Source organism: Peromyscus eremicus, chromosome 7 (assembly GCF_949786415.1).
Source record: "Peromyscus eremicus chromosome 7, PerEre_H2_v1, whole genome shotgun sequence".
In the NCBI taxonomy this organism is placed as follows: Eukaryota; Metazoa; Chordata; class Mammalia; order Rodentia; family Cricetidae; genus Peromyscus; species Peromyscus eremicus.
This window is the reverse complement of record NC_081422.1, coordinates 102,882,818-102,906,974: the sequence shown is the minus strand read 5'-3', so window position 1 is coordinate 102,906,974 and position 24,157 is coordinate 102,882,818. Positions and strand designations below refer to the sequence as shown.

The following is a 24,157-nucleotide window of genomic DNA, read 5'->3' as shown; positions in this document are numbered from 1 at the left end:
TATGTTGATGACAGCAGTAACAAATCTGAGGCAGAATGGTACAGGACCATCTTCATTATGTGATTAAAACAATAGGCTCTGTATTTTTATACCTCCTCTATGAAGAGTCAACGTCAGAGCCTGTCCTTGTGGTGCACACATCTAATCCCAGCCATCTTAGGTCAAAGGCAAAGAGATCTTTTGTAAGTGGGAGACCAGCCTGGCTTACTGAATTCCAGGCTACATAGAGAGACCCTGTCTCCAAATGAGTAGCCGTCAAGAGTTCAGTGATCCCCTTTATATCATAGTACTGTGTATATCACACATTTTGGCAGAGCAAACAAAAAATCCAAACAAACAAAAAGTTATTTCTTTAGTAGTACGGGGGTTCAATTCAGGGCACACTGGACAAGCACTCTAATCCTGGGCAACCCCCGTCCCACTTTCCTTTCAGTATCTGTGTGCATGCTTACTTAGTATGTGCATCTTGTCATAGGGAGGCATTTTGCAGTTTTAATCTGAAAGCAAATCATTTCCAAAAGCCAAATATAAAAGTCAGATTTAGTGGTGCACACCTGTAATTCCAGTGCTTGGAAGGTAGGTGAGTGAGTGAATCCGGAATTCAAGCCCATCCTATCATCAACACACAAACACACACATTCACTTGCATGTTAGTATAGAAGGCCTCCTCACCATTTGAAGAGGTAGAAATCGTATAGCTTGATGGGACACCTCAATGGATTCTCTGGATTCTCTGTCTGTTCTGCATACATGTCATCTGTAACTATTAAATAAACATGAGTTCAATATCCAGGACTCAACAGGAAGAAAGAGAAAACCGATTCCTTCCAAGTTGTGCTTTGACCTCTCGGAAGGTGGCACGTGTGCAAAGACATGCATGTGTGTGGGTGTAAACACACACAAATAACTAAAAACAAACGCATACAGGACAGACCTGGCACTAGTGTATGTAAACCTAGATCAGTAACTTTAAGCATTCAACCACCTCAACAAGGAAATCCTGGGTAAAAAGGAAAGGGAGGAGGCATGGATACTGACTAGGAGGAAACAAGCTATGTTCTCTAGAACATCCCTGATTCTATGAGAAATGTTTGGAGCTTCTGGTCAAGGAGAAGGAAGCAGACAACCTATCCAGACAACTTCAACTTTAGATACATCCCCAGAAGGACAAAGGCAGGCAAGATAAGCAGCACTGGTTGCTGTCATTCCTGTTTCCTTTCACTACCTTTCTGGCCAGTCTGATGGATCCCAAGGGCCTTCAGATAACGGATACTCGTGCTTTTATCCTTAGGATTTGAGGGGTTCTTCTTTGTCTGTCGAAGGACCTTGGAGAAAGCCAGCTTCATGTGCTGATCTACTGTCTTCAACAGGAAGTACCTGGACCACAAGTGCAAGCAAGGCAAAAAGAGGGATGCCGGGAGGATACAATGACTTACCTTTAGCCCATCAGTGACTCAGATAAACCACTCCCTACTCCCAGGATCTGGGCAGGGCCATGTCTAAGCACATTGTCCAGAGAAAGAGCCATGTTAAAATGGACTGAAAGGGTCTGGCAAGGCTTTTGCACCTTACCATTCACTATACAAAAAAGAAGCCAAATGGACCCCAACTAGCTCACAATTTCTGAAATGTGTCAGAGGAATACAGAACTTCCTCCTGGTGTTTCCACTCTCTGCACTAGTTAGATGGCAGTAGTAGCTAAGCATGTAGTTTCCAGAACACTTACTTGGTGTTAAAGAACATGAGGGTGGTCAGCAGTGTGGAAGGGGAATGTGCCCCAAGCTGCTTGCATTCCCACAGCATCTCTTCAGTCACGTGGCTGGGCAGAACATAGCCTAGGTAGAACAGAGCACCACTGCAACAACTGGATGACAGAGGTCCACAAACACTAGGACCAGAAGAGAGAAGGACTACACAGAAACACAGTCTTGTTTTCCCAGACAGCGTTTCTCTGTGTAGCTTTCGGAGCCTGTCCTGGAACTCAACTTTGTAGACCAGGCTGGCCTCTGTACTGGGATTAAAGGTGAGCACCACCACCGCCTGGATAGAAACAAGTCTTAACGGGAAATATCCCTAGGATGTGGTTAAATAATCCAGAGCTAGTTAAAGCAAAGACCCTTGGGTCACAACCAAATTTGTGGGGTAGGAACTGATAATAAAGTTTCAAGGTGGTACCACGGTTGCTGCTGTTCTGAAGAACCACAGGCTTCTGTGGAGAAAAACAGGTTTCTATGACTGTTGATACTTAATCCCTCTACACCCATCAAAGATTATTAGGGCAAAAGGAATGTGCTTAAGGAAAGTAAACTATATAAAGCTATAACCCAAACTCTGCTTATATACTTTAAGAAGCTTAGGTCATGTTTTCTTTTCTTGAGATTTATTTTATGTATATGAGTGTTTTGCTTGTATGTATGTATGTGCACTGTGTGAACTGCCTGGTGCCTGTGAAGATCAGAAAAAGATAATCTGATTGCCCGGATATGGAGTTACAGATGGTTGTGAACCACTATGTGGGTGCTGGGAACTGAACCCAAGTCCTCTGCAAGAGCCTGAATCATCTCTCTAGCCCTTAGATCATATTTTCAGGGTGTTTAGGCATAGAAACTTGGAAAATATATATCCACCATTCCTGGAAAGCAAGGCAATTTCATGAACAAAAGGGAAGGCTACATGTTTCCTCCAAAATACCAGGTATTACTCTCATACCCGAGTAAACATATAGCTACAGGGTTCAAAAGGCCAACAGTTTGAACCTGGATAAACAGTAACATGCCATCTGATTTGACCACTATGGCACCTTCATGTGTTCAAGTCTTTTAAAGATGTGCAAGTATTTGTGTAGTGGGGACATGGCTAGCAGATGAGCTGACACAGCCTACTTCTCCAAGACTTTTAAGATGCCATAGTCAGAAAGTGAAGGTGGCAATTCCTAAGAGGAAGAAAAACCATTCTGCTTGATACAGTCCTCTTTTCTTTTTCTCCCCACCCCCAAAAACAAGGTTTCTCTACTTAATAGCTCTAGCTGTCCTGAAACTCACTTTACAAAGCAGGCTGGCCTTGAACTCACGGAGATCTGCCTGCCTCTGCCTCCCAATACTGGGATTAAAGGTATGCACCGCGCTGCCTGGCCCAACAGTCCTCATTTCTATTACTTAAAGCATTTCCATTTCTTGAAGACATTTCTGGCTTTTTTCTTGTTTTTTTGATTCATTGATCAAGTCTCTCCATGATGCTTAGGCTACCCTGCAATTCAGTATGTACCCCAGGCAGGCCTGGAACTTACAATCTTACCATCTCTGACTCAGGAGTGCAGGAATTGCAGTGTTCAACTATGTCTGCCTCTGGCTTCGCTCTGGTCTATTTACTCTATACATTACAGCAAAGCAGCAATGCCAAGCACTCTCCTCTTTCCATGTATGAAGCCCTACAATACAGGATGACCGGCATAGCAGAGCCCTCTCCTCAAGTAAACCATGGCATATTCTGTTCTTGGTGGATGACTTTGCCACCTGCCTCAACAGTTTACATTTTTTTTCTTTCCTAACTTTATTCTCATCTATGCAATTAAAAGGGATTTTAATAGGCTGGGTGGAGATGGTGCATCCCTTTAATCCCAGAAGCACTCAAATGGCAGAGGCAGGAGGATCTCTATGATCCATGACAGCCTGGTCTACAGAGTGAGTTCCAGGACAGTCAGAGCTACACAGAAAAGCCTTGTGTTGTAAACTAAAAGAGGACTTTAATACCTAAGAACCAGGACTTCTCAGCATTTCTTCTGAGTTCCAGGATAGCCTGGTCTACATAGTGAGCTCCAGGGCATCCAGGGGTACATAGACAAAGAACAACAAGCAAAAAAACAAAGTTCTAAACAAAAAAACAGTTAAATATTACAGAATAAATGAGACCAGAATGAGCTACATACGACCTTGTCTTTTATTTATTTATTTTTATTTTTATTTTATTTTATGTGCATTGATGTTTTGCCTGCATGCATGTCTGTATAAAGATGTCAGATCCCCTGGAATTTGAGTAACAGACAGCTACTCAACTTATAACAGTAAGCTGCCATGTGGGTGCTGGGAATTGGACCCAGGTCCTCTGGAAGAACAGCCAGTGATCTTAACTGCTGAGCCATCTCTCCAGCCCCTAAGACCTTGTCTTAAAGAGACAGTAAAGATGGTTCAGCAGTTAAGAGAACTGGCTGCTTGGCCAGAGGACCCGTGTTCTATTTCCAGAAGTCACATGGTGGCTCACAATCAGCTATAACTCCAGTTCTTCTTGCCTCCGTGGTCATCACACATATACACACAGTACACAAGACATAATACAAAAATAGTATTTAATTAAAAAAATCCAACAGGGTGGTGGCTATAGTTGGTCGAGTGACTGTCTAGTATGCACAAAGGGTACAACTGCCAGCACCATCTACACTAGGGATGACAACACATACCTGTAACCCCAGAGCTTGGTGATGGAGGCAGGAGGATCAGAAACTCAGTCACCCTGCACTATATAGTTTGAGGCCAGTCTGGGATTTGTTAGACTCTGCCTCAAACAAACAAACAACACAAATACACACAGGAGCTTTAAATGCACATTGCTAATTGAAATATGAATCACAAGAAGGATAAGTAAGTCAACCCAATAGAGCCATGATGACATATTGGAGGCAAAAATAGGCAGATATGTGTGTTCCATGGCAATATATGCCCTTAATCCTAGCACTTTGGAGGCAAAGGTGGGTAAATCTCTCAAGTTCCAAGCTAGCCAGGACTCACTAAACAGTGAGACACTGCCAATCAATCAATCAATCAATCAATCAATCAATCAATCAAAGCAGCAGTAGCAGCAGTGGAAGCAGCTATGACATTCTAGGAAAGGCAAAATTATGGAGATATTAGAAAACTATCATTGGTTGCCAAAGGCTTTGGGGAAAGTGATAAATAAATGGGAAACAAATTTTTAGAATAAATATTTTGTAGTGATGGAGAGAGCACAGTGGTTAAAATGCAATCTGTACTTTTGGAAGACTTAAGTTTGTTTCCTAGCAACCAACACCTTAACAATCCAGTTCTAGGGAGGACTGATGCCCTCCTTCTGGTCTCTGCAGAAACCTGCACAGATGTGGTATATACACACAAACATTCTGTACTGATACCATAATGATGAATACATGTATCCATACCTTTACCAAAACCCATTAAAGGTCTAAGAATGAGCCCTACTGTAAAACCATGAGCGTTAGACAATGTGAACTTCCATTTTGGACACAGGGTTTCAAACATATACTGCAAACTGAACTTAAAACTCCAGATCATCCTTGACTCTACCTCCCAAGTGCTGAGATTACATGCATGTACCAGCACACCCAGCTCTTTATAGGAATTGTCTGTAATTCCTCCTCAGTTTTGCTGGACCTCTAAAACTACCCAGGGAAAAATATACGTAAAACAAAAATTAACTAAGATATGCTACTGAAAACTTGCATTATCATTTATTTATTTGTTTGTTTGTTTTCACAACAGGGTTTCTCTATGAAACTGGAAACAGTCCTGGCTGTCCTGGAACTCACTCTGTAGACCAGGCTGGCCTTAAACTCAGAGATCCACCTGCCTCTGCCTCCTGGGATTAGAGACGTGCGCCACCACTGCCCGGCGAAAACTTGTATTCTTTTGACATAAATATTATCCAGGATGCTGGCTTTGGATAAATCCATAGTTATATTCTACAGACACAATGGTTCATAATTTTTCTTTTGAATCAGGGACTTGACATATAGCTTCTGAATGTTGAGAAAGAAATCAGTAGGGCAGTTAAAATTTTTTTTGTTTTGTTTTTGGAACTCACTCTGTAGACTAGGCTGGCATGGAATTCACAGAGATCTGCCTACCTCTGCCTCTGGAGAACTAGGATTAAAGATGTGTGCCCACCACCACCTGGCTTTTTTTTTTTTTTTTTTAAATTAAAACCTATCAGAGTCTCGAAGGCAGGGAAGGATTGAATAGGTCAACAGGATCTGATGTTACAGACAGGGAAGACAGTTTGTTGTTGGAACTCACAGAAATCAGCCTGCCTCTGCCTCCCAGTTGCTAGGATTAAAGAAATGGACTACCATGCCTATCTGAAAAACAAAAACTTAGGGGGTGGAAGAGATGGTTTGATGGTTTAGAGCAGAAGACCTGGAATCAATGTCCAGCACCCACACGGCTGACAACCATTTGTATGTAATTTCAGTTGCTAGGCCAGCAGAAGGCACTGGATTCCCTGGAACTTGAGTTACAGATGGTTGTAAGCTACCATGTGGGTGCCAGGACTTAGAACCTCGGTCCTTTGCAAGAAACAAGTACTCTTAACCACTAAGACATCTCTCTAGCCCCTGAAAAATACATTTTAATAATCAGTAATGATAATTCCAAGTTTGTTTTATTCACTTAGTTTTTTTTCTCATATAATGGTGTCACAATTCTGCCTACACTGGCTTTAAACTTTTTGCTTTTTGATACAAGCAGTCTTCCTGTTTAGCCTTCCTATTAATTGGGACAAGTACATTCTATTACTCCTGGCTATAGTTCTTTTTTTGTTTCTCAAGATAGGGTCTCTCTGTGCAACTGCTGTGGCTGTCCTAGAACTCCCTTTGTAGACCAGGCTGGCCTCGAACTCATGGAGATCTGCCTGCCTGCCTCTGCCTCCCAAGAGCTGGGATTAAAGGCTTGCTCTACCACCATCCAGTTATAATTCTTTCCTTAAGATTTATTTGTTATGTATAGAGTGTTCTGCCTGCATGCCAGAAGAGGGCACCAGATCTCATTACAGGTGGTTGTGAGCCACCATGTGTTGCTGGGAACTGAACTCAGGACCTTCAGAAGAGCAGCCAGAGCTCTTAACCACTGAGCCATCTCTCCAGCCACCCCGCCCCCCATTATGATTCTTATTTTGATTAATAAATTTGGACAAGAAGAAAGGTTGTTAGTAATCACACCAGTTCTGGACGCCCCCAGTTTTACACACTGGGATCAGCAGAACTCTCTGTTGAACAGTGTTCCTTTCTTATTAGGGAAACCATCAGAGACTCAAACTGTTGCTTGTGAATCATAGTCCCTTTCCCCCACATTATAATTGCAGCCAGCCAAAGACGCTACCTATGTTTTTGTTTTGATTGGGTTTTCTTGTAGTTGCTTTTGTTTTTGAGATGCTACCTATGTTTTTGTTTTGATTGGGTTTTCTTATAGTTGCTTTTGTTTTTGAGATAAGATCTATGTAGCCTTGGCTGGCCTGGAACGCAGACAGATCCACCTGTCTCTGCTTCCTGAGTGCTGGTGTTCACCACACCAACTTAGCTACCCATCTTCTTAAAGTCCGAGTGGAGGGTGGGAGACAGGGTTCAGTGGTTAAGAGCATGGACTGCTCTTCTGGAGGACCCAGGTTCAATTTCCAGAACCCACATGACAGCTCACAATTCTCTGCTCACAACATTCTCACACAACAGAAACACATGCAGGCAAAACACCAACATACATTAAAAAGAAAGAAAAAGAGAAAGAGAGAGAGAGAGAGAGAGAGAGAGAGAGAGAGGAGGAGGAGGAGGAGGAGGAGGAGAAAAGGCAGAAATTCAAGTAGAAAAGAAGGAAATTCAAAGACAAGGGAAATTCTTACCAAGCGGAGTGACCCGGGGCTGGACATCCTTCAGAACTTCATGCAACCACTCCGTGAAACGAACATAGTAAAGATCAGAAAATATGTCATCTACTCTTCCATTTTCAAAAAGATACTAAAAGGAAAGTAATTGACAAATGTTACCAGTAGTCTCTTGAGTAAAATCTTTGGAAAAACATTTTTTCACTACTACCAACCACTTCCTTAACCTACTCATTCTCTCCAATAAAAAAAAAGGTATTAGATCAGAATTATCCAGCTGGTGTTATTTCCACAGCATACCTCGAATCACATGAATACATCTTTATGTTTCTGAGAGCTGAATTAATGAGGGATCTTTTGTGAATACTATCCATATAAACAAGGCACTGTAGCAAAAAATCTTGGAGGTGGGAACTGGAGACATGGTTCAGCAGTTAAAAGCACTTACTGCTCTTACAGAGGACCCAGGTTCAGTTCCCAGCATCTACACAGCCCCTACTGCTTACATACAGTGCCCATACATACACAGAGGTACTCACACATACACACGAAATAAAATGACTCTTAAAAATCACGAATAGAATCGGGAACTGGAGATGGCTCAGCTGTTAAGAGGACTGAATGTTCTTCAGGGAACCTGGATTGAATTCCCAGCATCCTCATGGCAACTAATAACTGTCTGTAACTCCAAGATCTAACACCCACACACAAACATACGTGTAGGCAAAACACCAATGCACATAAAATAAATCCAAAAAGAAAAAAAATCACGAATAGAAGCTGGACATGGTAGTGCATTCCTTTAATTGCAGCACTCAGGAGGCAGAGGCAGGTGGATCTCTGTCAGTTTAAGCCTAGCCTGGTCTACAAAGTGAGTTCCAGGACAGCCAGGGCTGTTACAGAGAAACCACATCCCCAAAAATAAATAAATAGATAGATAGATAAATAATTTTAAAGAAAGGACAGAGGTGGGTAGTGGGTAGGCGTGATACCTTCTTATTAAGAGTATTGTGGTAACAAATGCAAATCTTTTTCTGTTTTTTAAAAATTTGGCATAGTTTTTTGAGATAGAGACTGATTCTGTCACCTTGGCTGGCCTACAATTTACAAAGTAGAACATACTGGCCTTGAACTCAGAGATCTATCAGCCTCTGTTCCCCACAACCCTGCTGGGAATTAAAAGCAGATGCTAACATGCCCATCTTAATTCTGTTTAGATTTATGTGTATAAGTGCTTAATCTATACATATTTATGTGTACCACATATATGCCTGGTGCCATCAGGGGTCAGAAGGAAGCATTGGATCTTCTAGAACTGAAGGTAGGGATGGCTGTGAATCACCACGTAGGTGTTGGGAACTGAACACAGTAAGTACTCTTAGCTGCTGAACCATCTCTCCAACACATGTAAGTCTTTTAATTTCCGTTTCTATAAATGGATATTACTACACTAGACTACCTGCTATGACTAGAAGCAGCATATGAGGTAACTCAGGTAGTTATGGGTTAGGACCAGAAGGAAAGGAATAAACTAGAAGGTAACTGTTCTCAGAGCCAGTCAATACAGTGAGCTCCAACAGAAAAACAAGCCTTCTACCATCATACTGTGGAATCCTACTCTGGAATCTTGAGTGGGAAGAAATCTACCTCTGCTCCCCCAAATTGCCAATCTGCAAGTCTCTGCTATTCTGAAAAGCCAGAGGTTTGTATACCATTTTAGCCATACTCCTTCAAACAATTGTTTTGTATTAATGTAAGGTACAATAAAAGCTATACCAGATTGAGTAACTTTATAAAAACTATGCACTTACTTTAAGAAAATATAATAAATAAATGATTTTCACTTAAGAAAAAAAAGTTAATCACTAAACACTTTCCACCATCAATTCTGGGGATGAAATTCAGGTCACTAGGCCTGCACAGCAAGTACTTCCAAGGGCTGAGCCCCTTCACTAGCCCTCATGGTTTCCTAGGTGGTAGAATTATACATACTTATTTGCATATATTCTTTTCTAAAGTGAACACACAAGCATTAAAAAAAAAAAAAAAAAAAAAAAAGGAAAAAAAAGAGGCAGGATCTATGTAGCCTTGGCCAGCAGGAACTCACAAAGACCTCGACTGCTGGGGTTACAGGTGTGCTGCATAGTCCTTTTATCCCTTCTTGTCATTTTCCTAAATTAGAGTAATGTGAAAGCATCCAATAGGAACACAGTTCAAACAAGTTCCTGTCAAGATCGCTTCCTACCTTTTGTATACACAAGAAAATGTAGTAGAGCACGTCTGGGTCATAGGGTTCACCTTCTCCATTTCGAGCTTCCCGTGTCATTAAACAGAGGCCATAATTCAATTCGGCCACAGCAGAGGAGATCAGATCTTCTTGGAATCGTAGCAACTGGCGCCCTGTGACATAAGTCCTAAGGGTGAATGGAGTCCTGGCAATAGTGATGTCTTAATTGGTTGTTCACACTGCTAAAAGGAGGGCTCAGAGACAATATTGCACAACTGGGCCTGAGCTAGGAGTGGCCATTTGCATCTGTAATCAGAACTGTTCTATTAATTCAGTAACATATGCTCTTACACTATTACACCAACAGGTTTCCTTTCGCTAAGGGCCAAGAAATGAAAACAGAAAACCCAGAAACTACACTCTAATATGAGCAAGTAAATCAAGACAAGCTCTAAACACAACTCACTGGCACTTGCCAGTTCTTCCCAAAATTCCTTCTTCCTTGGTCTTTTGTTGACTCTAGAAACCCACATATCTAAAAATCTGGTCTTGGGCAAATCCCACAAATCCTGCTCATTTCACAGGGTGAAGACTACATCCTGTTCATCATAACACAAAAAATACTTCCAAGCATATTCTCTAGTCCTCAGAGCCAGAGATGCTACATGCCTGCCATTCTGTTTTTCTTCTACTTAAACTTTAGACACATCCCAGCCTCCCCTGCCTCCCAAATACTCACTCCCAATGGGGGCCAGTCTGTTTTGAGCATCTTTCTCTAATTCAGCATTCTTGGTCTGAGCCCAGTTTTTCCATACTTCAAGCCCTTCTTCTGGCTTCAAAGAATTTGGAAGCAAAAGTTCTGGTGAAGGCTGTGGTTGTGACTGTGGCTCAACTTCAGCAACCTGTACAGTTTGTGCCTAGGAGACAGAAACCATCAGAACATGTTAACACTGTTTTTCATTAGGTCCTTTAATACAAATGTCAGAAAAATGAATTTTTGTTCTTTCTTTTTTTTGGATTTTTCGAGACAGGGTTTCTCCTTGTAGCTTTAGTGCCTGTCCTGGATCTCACTCTGTAGACCAGGCTGGCCTCAAATTCATCTCTCGAGTGCTGGGAATAAAGGCTTGCGCCACTGACGTCTGGCCAGAAAATGAATCTTTTTTTTTTTTTAAAGATTTATTTATTTTTTATGTATACAGTGTTCTGCTTGCATGTATCCCTTCAGGCTAGAAGAGGGAGCCAGACCTCATTACAGATGGTTTGAGCCACCATGTGGTTGCTGGGAATTGAACTCAGGACCTCTGGAAGAACAGCCAGTGCTCTTAACCTCTGAGCCATCTCTCCAGCCCCCAGCCAGTGCTCTTAACCTCTGAGCCATCTCTCCAGCCCCATGAAAATGAATCTTAACTGCTCGTTCAATTGGGAAAAATAAAAGCTAACTCCTTTTGCTGTCCTATTTTCACACTTTGGAGAGTTTAATCTTACTGCACAAACAGCAATGGCAGCAATATAACTGGGCCAATACAATGTTTCTCAGCTCTGACTACACCAGTTCTCATTTAATATTTTTGTTACATTTTTAAATTGTGTGCATGTGTATGTCTATGTGTGCCCTCAGTGTGCCTGTGAAGGGCAGAAAACAACTGTGGGAGTCAGTTCTCTTTCTCCCATGTGGTTCTAAAAGACTGAATTCAGGATGACAGGCTTGGAGAAAGCACTGTTACCCACTAAGCCATTCTGCTAGCTCTTGATTCTCATTGAAAAACACTAATAAACCAAGCATGGCAATACATGATGTACTACAGAGGCAGGGTTGCAGGGTCACCTCAAGTTTGAAACCAGCCTAGGCTTTATGGCAAATTCAAAGCCAGCTAAGGCTATAAGGAGGACTTGGTCTCCAAAAACCAAACCAAACCAAAAAAAGAAAACTGGGTAGTGATGGGTACACCTTTAATTTCAACACTTGAGGCAAAAGCAGGCAGATCTGATTTCAAGGCCAGCCTGGTCTACAAAGCAAGTTCCAGGACAGCCAAGGAGAAACCTAGAGAAACATACACAGAGAAACTTCTCCCAAAAAAGACAAGAAAAAGAAACATACATGTAAAAGAAAACAACAACAACAAAAAACCCTACAAGGTCAATACCTCAAATTGCCCTAGAATCTCTCCAAAGGGTAGAGTTCAAGTTTCAGTCTTTTATAAACTCCCTAAGGGGCTGGAGAAATGGCTCAGAGGTTAAGAGCACTGGCTGCTCTTCCAGAGGTCCTGAGTTCAATTCCCAGCAACCACATGGTAGCTCACAAATATCTGTAATGAGATCTGGTGCCCTCTTCTGGCGTGCTGGCATACATGCAGGCAGAACACCATATACAAAATAAATAAATCTTTAAAAACTCCCTAAGTAAAGATTTTCAAACACTGCTTTAAAAATTCACTGTGCAAATCAAACACTTAGGCATTTTACTAAAATGTCTATAAAGTGACTGAAAACATCTGGGTTGGGACCTAAGAAGGCCACATATCTAACAAACTCCCATGTAGAAACAAAGTTGTTAAACTGTAGATTACATATCCAATTCCAAATGTGCAGGGTTGGGATTATGAGAATTTAGTTGCAAACCTGCTGGTATAAATCTGGAATTCCAGCAGTTGGAAGACAGGAAAAGAAAGGGGAGGGGGAGATAAAGAGGTCAAGGCGATACATAGCTACATAGTGACTTTAAGGCTAAGTGGGTTAAATAAGACTTTGTTATTAACCAAAAACAAAACAAAAAAACCTCAGTTCTACCTTAAAAATCACCTAAACTGGTAGAAAACACCCATATCTGGGCCCTATTTCCAGACTATAATTTGAGTGGTCTTCAATGATGGACTGGAATCAGCACTGGTGCTTGGTTTACCACTTATGAAACCCTAGAGTCAGTCTTCAGCACTTCAGGAGACAGGGTGTATACAAGTATAATCCCGCCTGTAATCCTACAAGTGTAAAGATACAAGTTCCAGGAAGCCCATCCCTGATGAGATGGGCATGATCCATGCATACGATTCCCAGCATTCAAAGTTTCAGGCCGGCTTCAAACTCTTGATCTTCCTGCTTCAGCTTCCTAAGTACGCTGGAGCTACAGGCATGTGATACCATGCCAGCTTCAAGTTCTACTTTGCATGATTTTTCTCAAATTACATTCTCTCCCCTAAGAATATAATCCATTTTCTTTTTTTTTTTCCCTGTGAGACAGGGTTTCTCTATGTAACTCTGGCTGTCCTGAAACTCGCTATGTAGACCAGGCTGGCCTCAAACTCAGATCCGCCTGCCTCTCCTCCCCAACCCGTCAGTGCTGGGACTAAAGGGATTTGCCACCACTAAAGATAAGAGGCACTATTTTAAAATAATGGGTACATCATCAATGGCTTCGCAGCTAAGTTGTATAAGACAAGTGACATCTGTGTTAGTTACAATTCCCAAAAGGTTAAACAACAGATCCCTAATATAGGTTCTTAGCTGTTATAACATGCTTCCTAAGCAACCCTATCAGACCATTACCCCCAAATACCCCTAAAATCTGAAGAATATCAAGCAATTTCTTTTGTTAAATGATTTATTTTTATTTTATGTTTTGCCTGCATCCATGTCTGTGTGAGGATGCCAGGTCCCCTGGAACTGGAGTTACAAACAGTTGTGAGTGCTGGGAATTGAACCTCAAGTCCCCTGGAAGAGCAGTCAGTGCTCTTTACTGTTGAAACTATCTATCCAGCCCCAAATATCAAGTAATTTCAATTGAAAGCAAAATTGTTTCTACATGCTTGAAAATTTGCTCACACACATAACTTCAACAATATACTTTTTCCTGAGACATGGTTTCACTATGTATCCCTGGTTGTCCTAGAACTCATTCTGTAGACCAGAAGCTAGCCTTGAACTCACAGAGATCTATCTGCCTGTCTCTGCCTCTTGAGTGCTGGGATTAAAGGCGTGCGCCACCGCCAGGCAATGAAATACTTGTAACAGAGAGATAAAACCTAAGTGTTCATGGCATTGTGTTGAGACTCAAAAAAATGTTCCATGTTTGGGTAGGATTCTACCCTAAAGGAAATCTGCATAAATGCCATGATAGAGTACTTGTCTACATTCACAAACCCCTGGGACCAGTCTTTAGCACTACTACTCACCCAAACAAACAAACAAAAAAGTTAAGAGCTGTTTACTATCATGGGAAAACTTAAAATGAGGGGGGAATTGGTTAGGTTAGAAAATTAGACTACACTCATCCAAGTGGACTACATAGGAAATACATATTTACTAAAACTAGAACATTTAATGTTTTACTCACGTAGGTATATAGTTACATATATGAAATAAAGTTAAGAATATAAATATATATGGATAAATATAAAAAATATATATGAAATAGACACAAAAAGGGTTAAGTGTACAAGACAGTCATGGAAATAAACTTGTTTTCTCTCTATTCAAACTATAATAGAGCTAAGTATGTAGCACAGTGGTATGCACATGCTTAACACAAAAAATGAAAAAAAAGTAGTAAGTAGTGATCAATGTTGACTAACTGATAAAATAGTATGTTCTGTATTTTCTTTCTGAGTATTTTTCAAAAGATTTTTTTTTTGGTCTTTCAAGACAGAGTTTCTCTGTGTAGACCAGGCTGTCCTTGAGCTCACAGAGATCTGCCTGCCTCTGCCTCCTGAGTGAGTTCTGGGACTAAATTTGTGCATGACCATGCCTGGCTCAAGAGATTTCTTGCGCGCTCACATGAGTACATACACCTGACACCTGTATGCATACCTCAGCAGGGCAGGGAAGACAAGAGGGTTCTACTCTATCATCTCTCCTAAGTTTCCTCCCTTGAGACAGGTTGTCTCATTGAACTTCAAGTTCATCAGTTTGGACTAGGCTGGTCAGCCAATGAGTTCCTAGAACTCACTTGTCTCCCAGTATTGAAGTTACAGACATTTTGAGATGCCTAGAATTGTATGTGGGTGCTGAGCAATCTCCCTAATCCATCTTTTCTTTTTAATTTAAGTTCTATTTTATGCATATGGGTGCTTTGTCTACATGCATGTCTGCTCACACACTATATGAGTGCCTAGTACCCTTAAGAGGCCTGAGGGAGGCCAGATATGGTGGTGCACACCTTTAATTCTGGCACTCAGAAGGCAGTGGCAGGAAGACCTCTGTGGGTGGAGGTCAGCCTGGTCTATATACTGAGTTCCAGGACAGCCAGACTATCTAGAGACCCTGTCTCAAAAACAAACAAACAAACAAAAAACAAAAACAAGGCTTGGTGGTGGTAGCTCACTAGTCCCAGCACTTGGGAGGCAGAGGCAGGCGGATCTCTGTTGAGTTCAAGGACAGCCTGGTCTACAGATTGAGTTAAAAGACAGGTTCCAAAGCTACAGAAAAATCCTGCCTTTAAAAAAAATAAAAATAGCCGGGTGGTGGTGGCACATGCCTTTAACTCCAGTACTTGGGAGGCAGAGGCAGGCAGATCTCTGAGTTTGAGGCCAGCCTGGACTACAAAGTGAGTTCCAGGAAAGGTGCAAAACTACACAGTGAAACCCTGTCTCGGAAAAAGAAAAAGAAAATAAGGGTGGGGGATGGGGGGCAGAAGGTGGCAACAGATGCCATGGAAGTCAAATTATAGACAGTTGTGAACTACCATGTGGGCACTGAGAATCAAACGCAGATCCTTTAGAAGGGCGGCCAGAGCTCTTAACTACTGAGTCATGTCTCTAGACCTTTTTTAATTAAAAAAAAAAAAAATTATTTGGGGCTGGAAAGATGGCTCAGCGGTTAAGAGCACTGGCTACTCTTCCAGAGGTCCTGAGTTCAATTCCCAACCACATGTTGGCTCACAACCTTTCGTAATGAGATCTGGTGCCCTCTTCTGGCCTGCAGGCAGACATACAGGTAGAACACTATATACATAATAAATACATTTTTTAAAAAAAGATTTATTTATTTACTATGTATAAAGTGTTCTGCCTCCACGCTACTATGTATACAGTGTTCTGCCTGCAGGCCAGAAGAGGGCACCAGATCTCATTACAGATGGTTGTGAGCCCCCATGTGGTTGCTGGGAATTGAACTCAGGTCCTCTGAGCCATTGCTCCAGCCCTAAATAAATAAATCTTAAGGAAAAAAATTATTTATGTGTATATGTCTGTGTATTTATATGTGTGTATGTGTGTAGGTGCCCTTGGAGGCCATAAGAGGGGATCAGTTTCCCTGGACCTGGAGTTACAGTTGTGGGCCATAAAATGTGGGTGCTGGGAATTGAACCTGGGTCCTCTGGAAGAGTAGCCAGTGCTCTTAACTGCTGAGGCATCTCTCTAGCCCAGTCTTCAACACTGACCTTAAACTTAGATTTCTGCCTCTGCTTTACAACACCAACATCCTTTCTGTGTTTTCTTTTTTTTCTCTTTTCTTTTTCAACACCTTTTTCTTTCTAATATAGATATAATATATATATATACATATACATAATATATATATTTTAATATGCATTTGTGTTTTTGCCATGGGTGTCGGGGTTCCCTGAAACTGGAGTTACAGACAGGTGTGAGCTGCCATGGGGGTGCTGGGAATTGAACTCGGGTCCTTTAGAAGAGCAGTCAGTGTTCTTAACCCCTGAGCCATCTCTCCAGCCCCCCTTTCTGTGTTTTCTAACATTTCTGTAATGGAACAATGGTTCACAAATATTCCTTTTATCCCCAATTAAGAACTGTGGAGTCAGACAGTGGTGGCACATGCCTTAATCCCAGCACTGGAGAGGCAGAGACAGGTGGATCGCTAGTGAGTTCAAGGCCAGCCTGGTCTACAAAGTGAGTTCCAGGACAGCCAGAGTTCCACAGAGAAACCTTGTCTCAAAAAAAAAAAAAAAAAAAAAAAAAAGAAACAAGAAAAAGGAAAAAAAACAAAACCCAAAAAACTGTGGAAGGGGGCCTGAAAGATGACTCAGCAATTAACAATTAACAACCATCTGTAACTCCAGTTTCAGGAGATCTTACGCCCTCTTCTGGCTTCCACAGAATCAACAACCATCTATAACTCCAGTTTCAGGAGATCATACAACCTCTTCTGGCTTCCACAGGTAATATACATACATGGTGCAGAGACATACATACTGGCAAAACACCCATATAAATAAAATAATCATCTGTGCCAAAGTGGACCACACCTTTAATCCCAGCACTCAGGAGGCAGAGGCAGGCAGATCGAATTTGAGGCCAGCCTGGTCTAAGAGAAAGTTCTAGGACAGCCAGGGCTAAATAGAGAAACTGTGCCTCAAAAAGACAGAAAAAAAAAAAGTAAAAATTTAGACATGACTTAAGAACAACAAAAACTCACAACTGAAGCCATATGCAGTGGTATACACATCTGGTCTCAACTACTTGAGAGGCTGAGGCAAGAGAACCAGTTAAACCCAGATCAAACAAACCAGCCTATGCAATCAATATTCCTACTCCAAAAGAAATCTGGATAAAACTAGTTCCTACAGATAATGTCTGGAAAGTACTAAGAGTAAAATGGATGTAGAAACAGGTGGAAGTAAAAATGAGGTCAAAGGAGGAAGGTGTCACTATAAAAACAGGAAATATGAAGGCTTTCAGAAAAGGCGTGGTTCTCCCCAGTCCATCGTAACTGTGGAGCTCACCCTTTCTCACCAGCTCTTCTTTAGGTTCAAATTACAGCACTATTGTCTTCCCCATGAGCTATGACATGGGATAAACATGGAAGAAATGGTCTTGTTCTGTTTTAGATGGTCTTGCTATGTGGCCTAGGCTGGCCCTGAACTTGTGATCGTACTGCCTCAGTTTCTGGAGTTCTAGTATTAAACAGGTATGTACAACAGGCCAGTTGCTAATTTTTTTATTTTTGCCATTTTTTTAACCTCCTTTATTTTCTGAGACAAGTTATCATTATGTAGTCCTGGATGGCCTAAAACTTGCTATATAGAACAAGCTGCCCTTGAACTCAGAGATCCACCTGCCTCTGCCTCCTACGTGTCAGCATTACAGATGTGTACCCCTACATCCAGAACCTTTCAAGAGATCTACTAAGAGGTGTTGTGTTTTAGGTCTTTTAACTTATTTATACTATATTCAAAGATAAATAAAGGGAAATTCTATCTCACAAGCTTGTCCACCATGAATTTACTACCTGTGTGCTAAATTAACAGTTCAACGACAGGTGTTAGTTAATATAAGTAACCCAGAGACATATATAACACTTTGGGGTCTTCCATTCATCATAGCATTAACTTTACTCATCATAAAAAGATAATTACAAAGAAATATTATAGGCATCCCATCCCAAATACTCTCTAAAAACTACAAAAGAATTACTGGTCATTTTGTTGAATTCCAAGAATGATAAACTTGTCTGTTTATACAGCCTCATCCACTGCTTTCCTTCCTTCCCCCATATACTATCACTGTCAAGACAAAGAAGACGGAATTAAATAATCCATACACTATAGGTGAGTTCTATGTTACACTGGAAACCAAGGAAACAAAATGCCCTACAGATTAAGTCTCACTTACTGAACAAGTAACCTGGAGCTGCTGCTGCTGTTGGGGTGGTGGTGGTGTCTGTTCTTGTGCAGTTTGCTGTTGTGGCTGCTGCTGTGGGTCCCATATATGTACAGTCTGAGCTGTGTTCTGGTACGTGCCTGCAACGGCCTGCACAGCCACTGGAATATGGATGTTGCCATTCATGAACTGTGCTGGAAAGAGAGAGTTTGCAAGGGTCTGCACTACCTCTTCATGGGAGTTTTTCACTACAGATGTGGCGCCCACCATCTTCTCCTTGTCATCCTCCAGCTTTACAGCTGCTAGGGCTGTGGGTGAGCCACTGACGTGAACTGCGTTGTAGGCTTCCTGGGGAATGGCAATGTGGGTAATGCTCTGCTGCTGAGGGTCCCCCCGGGGCTGGGCAGAATAAACAGGGATGGTCCAAGTTTCTCCTGTAGGGCTAGTTATGGTCCCAGTGGCACTGTACAGGTGGGCACTGTCTACTGTCAGTAAGTCTGGCCTCAAAGACACGTAACTCTGTTGCTGGCCCTGTGGAATGGCCAGCACGGTGGCCACTGGCTGCCCTGAGATGGCGTAGGACACGGTGATGGGCATGTCCACTTTGCGTTTCTTCACTGGCTGAAGGACACTGGCTGAGCCAACCCGCCGTTCCCCTTCCCGGGGTGAGCCCTGCTGGGATGGTGGTGGGGAAAGGGCACCCACGGTCTGGATTTGAATCTGCTGACCCCCAGCAAGAGACTGGCCAGCCACCAGTTGAGCCTGGATTTGTTGATGTGGGATATGCTCCTCTGGGATTTCTGCAGCCTGGATCTGCTGGGCCGCCTGCACGTGCTGCACCTGGATCTGGGCTGCTTGCAGCTGCGAGGGGCTGGGGCTCTGTAGAGATGGGGTCTGGATGGAGGGGGCTGCTGACTGCGGTGGTTGGCCCTGGATCTGCACCTGGACCTGGATGGGTTGCTCAGCAGGCTGGTGAACGGTGAACTGAGGGGAGAGTTGCTGAGCCGAGACCTGCTGTGGAGACTGCTGTACCTGCACCTGTACCTGCAGGAACAAGATTCACCAGTGAGTAAAGCAAGCAACACCCAGCTCCCAGGACCTTCTGTAATGTGACAAGGGGGACTGCATCAGTCATGGCTTCTGCAGTCACAATGCCCCAAAAACCATAGGAAAATTTCTTCAGCATCACACTGATTTACAGTGAGATATACCCATCCCAGGAAATAAGACAGAATGATCAACAGGGATCTAAGAACAAAACATCAGAATTTTGTTCACTTTTAATTTTTTTCTTTGAAAATGTGCTCCTTTGGTTTTTTGCACATTAGTAGAGTGGTATAAGCATATACTTAAGTATATGTTTATATTTTTTATTAGAGTTGGAGTGTTGGCTCAGTGGTTAAAAGTACTGACTGCTCTTTCAAGATCTGAGTTCGAATCCTAGTACCCAGATGGTGGCTCACAACCCTTTATAACTTTAATTCCAAGAGATCTGACGGCCTCTTCTGCACTCCAAGAACACCACACAGACATACATGTAGGCAAAACACCTATACACATAAAATTGAAGTGTCAAATCATACTGATTAAAATTTTTTGTATGGCATGAGAAAAAAAAAATCTAGCAGCATCCAATTATCTGGATCAAATCTAACTCCAGATCTCAGTGAGTTAGAAGGCCAGCCTGATCTACACATGTGTACATATACACACAAACTAATTAATCATGAAAACAGATTCTGCTAAGTGTCATGGTGCACATTTGTAATCTCAGCACTTGGGAAGCTGATACAAAAGGACAATGAGTTTGAGACCTAACCCCAACCAACAATAACAAAAACATACTACAACTGAGTTAAACGTTAAGTTATTTTATAACTATAAAACTACTTTATAAACCCAATTTTATTTTGGGGATGTAGCACAGTTGGTAGACTGCTTGCCTACCATGCACTAAACCCTAGGTTCAATCCCTATTGCAAGATATAAACTGGATAGTGCACACCAGCACTCCCAGCACTTTGTGGAGTAAGAAGGATCAGGAGTCATGACTAATACTGAGTTTTAGGCTAACTTGTGAAACATGAGACCCTGTCTCAAAAACAAAACAATAACCACCACCACAAAGGCTAGAGATATCGCTTAGCTTGTCAGTTGGTAGAGTTCTTGCTTAAAATTTGAGATGAACTGGGTACAGGGGTCTGTGATCCTAGCACGTGGGAGCAGAAGTTTATCCTTGGCTACACAGAGATTGACATCTACCTGAGGTACATGAAACCCTGTCTCAAAAAAGAAAAAAACTAAACTAGTTAGTAACTGAAATACATTTGCTTTGGTAGTCTTTTATGAAAGGGGAAGAATAACTTAAAGGTCAGCTACATTGGGTGTGATTGTTCACACCTAAAATCTTTGCACTTTGCAGAGAGGCAGAGGATATATAGTGAAATCTTATCTCAGTAAACAGCACCACCAAAACGTAGAATCTAGCATGTATAAAATAACTGTTACATTACTAGCCAAAGTCTGAGTCTGATGTCATTCAGAAATATAACTAAATGAAATTATGTTTTCAAGTATTTATATATACAATTTTATTTTATGGTTTTTGTTTTTTGAGACGGGGTTTCTCTGTGTAGCTTTGGAGCCTTTCCTGGAACTCTCTGTAGCCTAGGTTGGCCTTGAACTCAGAGTGCTGGGATTAAAGGTGTGCACCACCATCCCTGGATACAACCTTATTTTAATTTTCAAAAAATTTATTGTCCAGCAGTTGAGAGTCAGAGGAAGGCAAATCTTTGTGAGTTCAAAACCAGCCTGGTCTACAAAGGGAGTTCCAGGACAGTCAGTACTCTTACACAGAGAAATCTGGTGTCAAAAAAACAACAAAAATAAATAAAATTATCATCATGAGTATATGATGTGGGGAAGGGAAGATGCATAAATGCCACGGCACACATCTGAAAGTAGTAGGTCACCAGACCCTAAACTTGTATTTTGTCACAAATCTGTAATCCTAGCTACTCAGGAACCTGAAGTAAGCAGATCCATCCAGCTTGGCCTACAGAAGGAGTTCAAGGCCTGCTCAAGCAATGGAGTGACAGTTTCTCTCAAATTAAAAAGTAAAAAAGGGGGGGCTGGAGAGATGGTTCAGTGGTTAAGAGCACTGACTGTTCTTCCGGAGGACCCAAGTTCAATTCCCAGCATCCACATGGGGGCTCACAACTATTTCTGACTCCAGTTTCAGGGGATCTGACACCCTCACACAGACAAATATGCATCCAAAGTAAAATGAAGCTCAACCACAATACAAAACTAGCGTTCCTGTGCTTTCTGTTCATTCTGTCACAGAAAGGAGTCTCAGTCACATGAAACTGTTACATTCAAATTCAGTACTAGCCTCTACTTTCTGTATTGTTCAAGCTCTTTAAAGCAAACAATAAAGTTTTTATAGTTTACAGCAGCTAGAGATAGTGTCAATCCACATTAAATATGAAAGATTCCCCACCTTGGTAAAATAACTTCCAACATGTCTAACATCTGTATAGGTATATTGTAACTAACCAAACTGTGAGAGAAAATAAAACTTTAGTAACAGGTTCCACCTAAATATTTCCTCACCTGAACCTGCTGAGGCTGCTGAACCTGGATCTGCTGTTCTTGCTGAGTTTGTGGTTGAACACTGGTTGTGACTGGACAAGCAAGTTCAAGCAAAGACCCAGCCACTTCAGTACTGTCTGTGTAAATGCAGTTCCCACCCTGTTGGTACACCATGGTGGTGGTGGCGGTCTGCTGGAACTCCTGAAGAGCTTCTGGTCCCTTAGAAGCCAGTGAGTCCAGAAATTCCTTCATCCTGTGTTGCGGGACAGACCTCGCCTTCACTCGGATGTACTCTTCAAATGAGATGGTGTTCTCCAGAGAATTATTCATATTGCAGAATCCTTAGGGTTCCTAAAATTAAAATAGACAATCAACATTTTGCTATTGTTAGCGTACTGTTTTATTTTTTCATTAATTAATTTATTGAGAGAGGAGCATGCACATGCCAAGGCATGCGTGTGGAGGTCAGAAGACCACCCACTTGAATTGGTTCTCTTTTTCCACCATGTGGGGTCTCAGGGATCAAACTCAGGTCATCAGGCTTGGCAATAGGTGGCTTTATATGTTGAGCCATCTTACCAAGCCTATTGTAAGAGAATGAGAATGGAATATATGTGTGTATACATACATACAAATACACACACACGTATACATACATATTCCAAAGCAAAATTTTATACCATCTTCCCCACCCCCAAAATCAAACTTAGGATTTTTTAAAGATAGGATCTCACTATGAACCCTTGGCTGGCCTGTAACTTGCTATGTTAACCAAGCTGGCTTTAAAACCACAGATATTCACCTGCATATTCAGAGTGCTAAGCCTGGCCTCTGTGAGTTATTTTTGTTTTTAATGTTTAGATTTCTGAGTCTTATTATTAGTAGTATGTGTACAAGATAATGTATGGGCACACGTGCCATGAAAGCATATATAGTCAGAAGACAAATAAGTGTAGTTTGTTCTGTCCTTCTACGTTTACATGGGTTCAGGGGATGAAACTCATAGGCTTACACAGTAAGTGCCTCTCACCTGCTCTGACACCCTGTCCTACAATTCTATGTAGCTCACGATGGCTTTGAACTTGAGGTAATCCCTCTTTCTTCAGGCTCCTGAGTGCTAGGATTTCAAGCATAAACAAATATAATTTGACTACCTTCCTTTTTTTTTTTTTTTTTTTTTTTTTCTTCGAGACAGGGTTTCTCTGTATAGTTTTGGTGCCTGTCCTGGATCTCACTCTGTAGACCAGGCTGGCTTTGAACTCAGAGATCCGCCTGCCTCTGCCTCCGAGTGATGGGATTAAAGGCGTGTGCCACCACTGCCCGGCCCTTCAACATTTCTTAAACCAAACTATCACACTAAACAAAAACCAAACATATTCTTTAAGTACTGGATAGAACAGACTGAAATGACCTTCTCTATTCAGTACCAGGCCAATCACATTCTTTCTATGAAATCAAGCATTAGACAGTCATGTTGCATGCAAAAATCACTCCCATGCCTGGTGGCACATACCTTTCTTTATTTCAGCACTTGGGAGCCATATGAAGGCCAGATACCTAAAAGTTTGAGACCAACCTGCTCTACAAAGCAAATTACAGGCCAATCAGGTCTACAGAGTGAGACCCTGACTCAAAATAAACAAACTGTTCTCTTACCACCTCAAAAGACTACCAAACAAGGAGAGGGAGCAAGGAGCAGACTCCTACCTACTGACATGTTTTTGTTTTTTGAGACGGGGTCTTCACTATGTAACTTTGGCTAGTCACTTGGCCCCTACTGACATGTTTTATTTCCACTACTAGGTATAATCTATAGTACAGAGTTATTTATGTATGCCATCTAGCAAGACCTAAGAGACAGTGGCATATTCTTTATCTCCCATTAGAAACACCAAAAAAAAACACTGGGCAGTAGGGGCACATGCCTTTAATCCCAGCACCCAGGAGGCAGAGGCAGGATCTCTAGTTTGAAGCCAGCCTGGTCTATAGAGCGAGTTCTAGGATAACCAGGACTGTTACACAGAGAAAGTCTGTCTTGAAACAAAGAAACAAACACACAAAACAAACACCAAAAATCTGCTGGATTTAGTTGTACACTCCTTGTTCACCTATACACATGTAATCCCAACACATGGCAGGCTAAGGCAAG

At 41.8% G+C, this 24,157-nt stretch overlaps 1 protein-coding gene across 4 annotated transcripts in view; it reads right to left on the bottom strand.

Annotated features, from left to right (window-relative positions):
• The window catches only part of Qrich1 (glutamine rich 1), a 39,789-nt gene that overhangs the window by 1,936 nt on the left and 13,696 nt on the right, over positions 1-24,157 (bottom strand). For all 4 annotated transcript variants that reach the window (XM_059268677.1, XM_059268675.1, XM_059268678.1 and 1 more), the window contains 8 exons: positions 22,030-22,359; positions 18,427-19,458; positions 10,605-10,782; positions 9,884-10,038; positions 7,657-7,771; positions 1,727-1,835; positions 1,226-1,377; positions 673-763 (listed from right to left, as the gene is read on the bottom strand). In XM_059268677.1, coding sequence (XP_059124660.1) covers positions 673-763; positions 1,226-1,377; positions 1,727-1,835; positions 7,657-7,771; positions 9,884-10,038; positions 10,605-10,782; positions 18,427-19,458; positions 22,030-22,338 — 2,141 coding nt within the window. In that variant the 5' untranslated portion in view covers positions 22,339-22,359. The remainder of the gene's footprint in view (positions 1-672; positions 764-1,225; positions 1,378-1,726; positions 1,836-7,656; positions 7,772-9,883; positions 10,039-10,604; positions 10,783-18,426; positions 19,459-22,029; positions 22,360-24,157) is intronic.